At 40.0% G+C, this 3,858-nt stretch overlaps 1 protein-coding gene across 1 annotated transcript; it reads right to left on the bottom strand.

The window, feature by feature from the left end:
* Positions 1-1,339: 1,339 nt before the first annotated feature.
* LOC131035068 (SNW/SKI-interacting protein A) lies at positions 1,340-3,650 on the bottom strand. The gene has a single exon (XM_057966690.2). It carries the CDS (start codon positions 3,399-3,401, stop codon positions 1,578-1,580), a length of 1,824 nt encoding a protein of 607 aa, XP_057822673.2. The 5' UTR covers positions 3,402-3,650; the 3' UTR covers positions 1,340-1,577.
* Between the last annotated feature and the right edge of the window lie 208 nt (positions 3,651-3,858).

The following is a 3,858-nucleotide window of genomic DNA, read 5'->3' as shown; positions in this document are numbered from 1 at the left end:
AATAACAAGGACAAATACATGCCATTGTAGGACATAATCAATGGGAGATAGGATCAACAAAGTTTTAGATACGATCTGAACCAAACATTGTTCTATAGCCCCCCATTCAAAGAAGTCGTTGAGGTCACACGAGACCTAATCAAGTGCACGGAAAAAATATTCCCTAACCCAAAAAAGTTGCATAGACTTATAGTAGAACTACCAATATTTAAGCAAACAAAGGGGTTTTTCTCAAGTGTAGTTGTCATGAAAAGGAAGAAGACCTTCAAACCAAGAACACTCCATAAACTTTTGATAGTCTCATCTATCATAGACATGTACATGAAGCTGTTAAACTTTTAATATATCTTACATGACATTGTCTCAAAATTATGTGTTTTTCAATGCAATGGTGCAATTTTTGTGGCCAAGAAACAAAAAAAAAATTCAATGGATGGCAATGGCACATTTAAGCCAATCAAATAATTCATCTGCTTGTGGGCGTACTTGAATGTATTTTAACAAATACATTCCAAAAAACGCAACTATCTAATACAAGAGCAAATAAATATTCTGTTTGTTCGCCATAAACTCCTCCCTAAAGCTAAAGAAAGCTCTAAGTTAGAGTTTTGAATACTTGCAATAATAATAATAAATTGTAATCATTTTTTTCACTTTTGATTACCAAAACTAATTTTTATATGAGCAAAATCAGGTATCGCTGAGGAAAACTAATTTATATTGGCCTAGATGAAATTCATCCAAATTTTGAGTGAATTGCAAATAATAATCTCCTCGATGATGGCGATGATTATGATCTCCTTAAGGAGTGCAATAGTGATGTGGTTGAACGACTCAACATAGGCCCTGACCCAAGAGTTTTATCATCGAGACATGTGGCCCATTAAGCTAGTTGCCTTCATTGGCTCCCCTCTAGCATAGCTCTCTTCATAGCAGCAAAGAATCACTGGCTACGTTTAATATTTTGGCACTTTGTACTTAGGTTGTAAAATGAATATATACAAAGTAGATAAATTGTATTTGAAATTTTGAAAACTAGCACCATGAAGTATGCATTGTACAATGCAAAGTGATTGGCAATATGAACATAAATAACAAAACCCAATATACACAATACATGACCTAAACTCTCAATTACATTTGCTTTCAATTTCTCTATGCTATTGAAATGCCTTTAAATTTGAAAATGTGAATTTTTCTCCCATTTTCCTTTTTTTTAACCTTTGTTTTTCTTCAATTTTTTCTTGACTAAATCTTTTTTTTAAATTTTATTCTTTTGGTTAGCTGATTTTTTCCCAAAAAATTTTTGATGCTATGACTCAAACCATAGAACACAAAATGATTTTTGCACCGTCATTATTATGCAGAAAGTGATCATAAAACAAATCTCATAAATATACAAGATCCAAATACTTGTCAAACCTTATCAAAAGAAAAGTAGAGAAGTTATTTTTGGTGATTTTCCAGCTTAAGAATCCACCAAAAATTGATTTTATGTACAACATAATTATCAAATTAAACAACAGACCTCTTTGAAAATTAGAATCCTTCATTTCAATTTCTTATCAAAGTTGAACTCAACGACTCCTCTGAAAGTCAATCCGAGTCCTGCTGGACCCTCCTTCATAGCTTTCCTTCATTCCAGATCCAGCACTTGCCTTCATGGTTCCTCCACCTCCAATTTTGTCCATTGCTTTCTTCCCTTTCTTCACCTCTGTCAAGAATTGATCCAAACCAAATGGATCTGCTTCCTCGGCATCCTTCTCAAACTCCACAGGCCTGTCCCTTGGCCCACCTCTCTCAGTGGCACCAGCAAATCCTTTATCAGGCCTAAACCGATCAGTCTTAAGCACTTTATCAAGCTGCTCATCCGCCCCTCCATACGTTTCAGAATCCGCATCCTTCTTCGGCCTATACAAAGTCGAGAGAGTATTATGAGCCGTAAAAAGACCCTTGTCATATACATTGTATTGATCATCTGTTGCAAAACCAGACTCCATCCCCTTCTCCTGGTTGAAGAGCCTTTGATCATACATAACTTCACCGCCATTTGCAGCATTTCCTCCTGTGTTGGCCATTCCAAGTGCAATCTTCTCACTGACATCTCGGTCCCTGTCCCTCGTAATCTTACTTTTCTTCGACAGATGACCATCTTTAGCCTCCAGCCTTCTCTCCCTCTCCCTCTCCTTCCTCCTCTCTTCCCTCAGAGCCTCCCTCTTGAGCCGCTCTTCTCTCTCCTCTTTACTTTCCTTAATTGACCTATCCCGGTCAGGCTCCACTACCTCCTTCAATGGTGCTCCTTCACCGACTTTACCAGAAACAACACCAATACCTTTGTCACCAACAACACCAGCAGTTGCAACAGTACCAGCACCGCTTCGCTCCATCCTAGCCCTCTGCGCGAGGGCCCTCAGTTCCTGCTCCTTCTTCTCCTTCTCCTTCAACATCAACTCCCTTTGAATCTTGGACCTCATCTCTACCGCTTCTCTAGCCTTCTGCTCCGCCACATACAGAGCCTCACACAATTTGGCAAAATTGTCATTGATCTGAACCTCCTGAAGGCCTCTGCCATCGGCAGCAAGGCGCTTGTCGAGCGGAATAGTATAACCCTTAGGGTTCTTCCAATTGGAAATACAAGGTGGAATTTTCCAGTCTTGCTGATCCTTGACAGTCACTGGGCGGGGTGGCGAATGCATAACGGGCACTGGAGGGGACCCCGATGCCTTGGGAACCCTCTTATGCTTAAACTTCGGCGGCTCCAATGGATCCTTGGGCATCTCCACCATTTTAATTACCCTTTCCTTTGCACCAGAATTAAACGCAGCCGACTGCTGCGAAGGAGTGTATTTTATATGCGTAGCAGTAGACGACTGTTGCTGAACATTCTTCGGCTGAGCCGCGCTGAGGCGTACGTTCACAATTTTCTCAAGCGCCGCCTTCGTTCTTAGGGTTGTTTCTTCTATTTCCTTTTCTTCATCATCTTTGCTTTCTGCCTCCGCATTTTCGCTCTCGATCTTCGGCACCAGATCCCTGTGCTGAGAATACACGATTTTGGAAGCATTTTCGTTCTGTTTGACTATCGCATCAAAGGCAATGTTTCCCTGCGCGTCCACTGAGACCGGGAGAATCTTGGTGTCCGTCTTTTCCTCCTTCCGTCCCATGTCGAGAGGGTACTGCGCGACGTGGATTTCAGGAAACGCGCCGCCATCGCCAAAATCCTCGGCTTTGCGAGGCACAAATCCAGACCTTTTTCCATAAGGAGGGATTTGTTTGGTTTTGGTGTTTACAGCGGGCTTAGGCTCTTCTAGCCGGCTTTTAAACCATGAATCTGATGAAAAGTCATACTTCGTCGCACCAGAGGATTTTGGGGCCGGAAGGCTCCCTAACAGAGTTACTTCCATCACCTCCACACTATGCACTGCTCTGCAAATAAGAATTTCAGGGTTTTGTACAAGATGTTATCTTCAAATAGTATCCAGCCAACAATTTCTCTGCAAATACTATAGAAGCTGAGCAATTTTGAAAGTCTTGTTGCAGAGGAAATGTGAACATGAGCAAAGTACAAACCCTTCAAACCCTCGCGCCGTGTGACGCCTCCGGATGTCTTCCACGTAGATTGGTATTGACTAATTGGTAAAAGCAGATAAAGTATAGCGATTTCTGTAATGGGTGTTATGTAGATATATGTAGATATTTATAATTTTGTTGAAAAAGCGTTAATTAAATATATCTAGACTTTATTATTTGGTCAAAAGGAATTATAAATATTTCTATTTATTATTAATCTGTTTTTATTGTTTATAGTATTTTAAGAATTTTCAAATTAAGAGATTTTATATTTAAGAATTTAGTTTCAAT

The sequence above is a fragment of the Cryptomeria japonica genome, chromosome 3, assembly GCF_030272615.1.
Source record: "Cryptomeria japonica chromosome 3, Sugi_1.0, whole genome shotgun sequence".
Taxonomy (NCBI): Eukaryota; Viridiplantae; Streptophyta; class Pinopsida; order Cupressales; family Cupressaceae; genus Cryptomeria; species Cryptomeria japonica.
The sequence above is the reverse complement of the archived record's forward strand: the minus strand, read 5'-3'. Positions and strand labels throughout refer to the sequence as shown.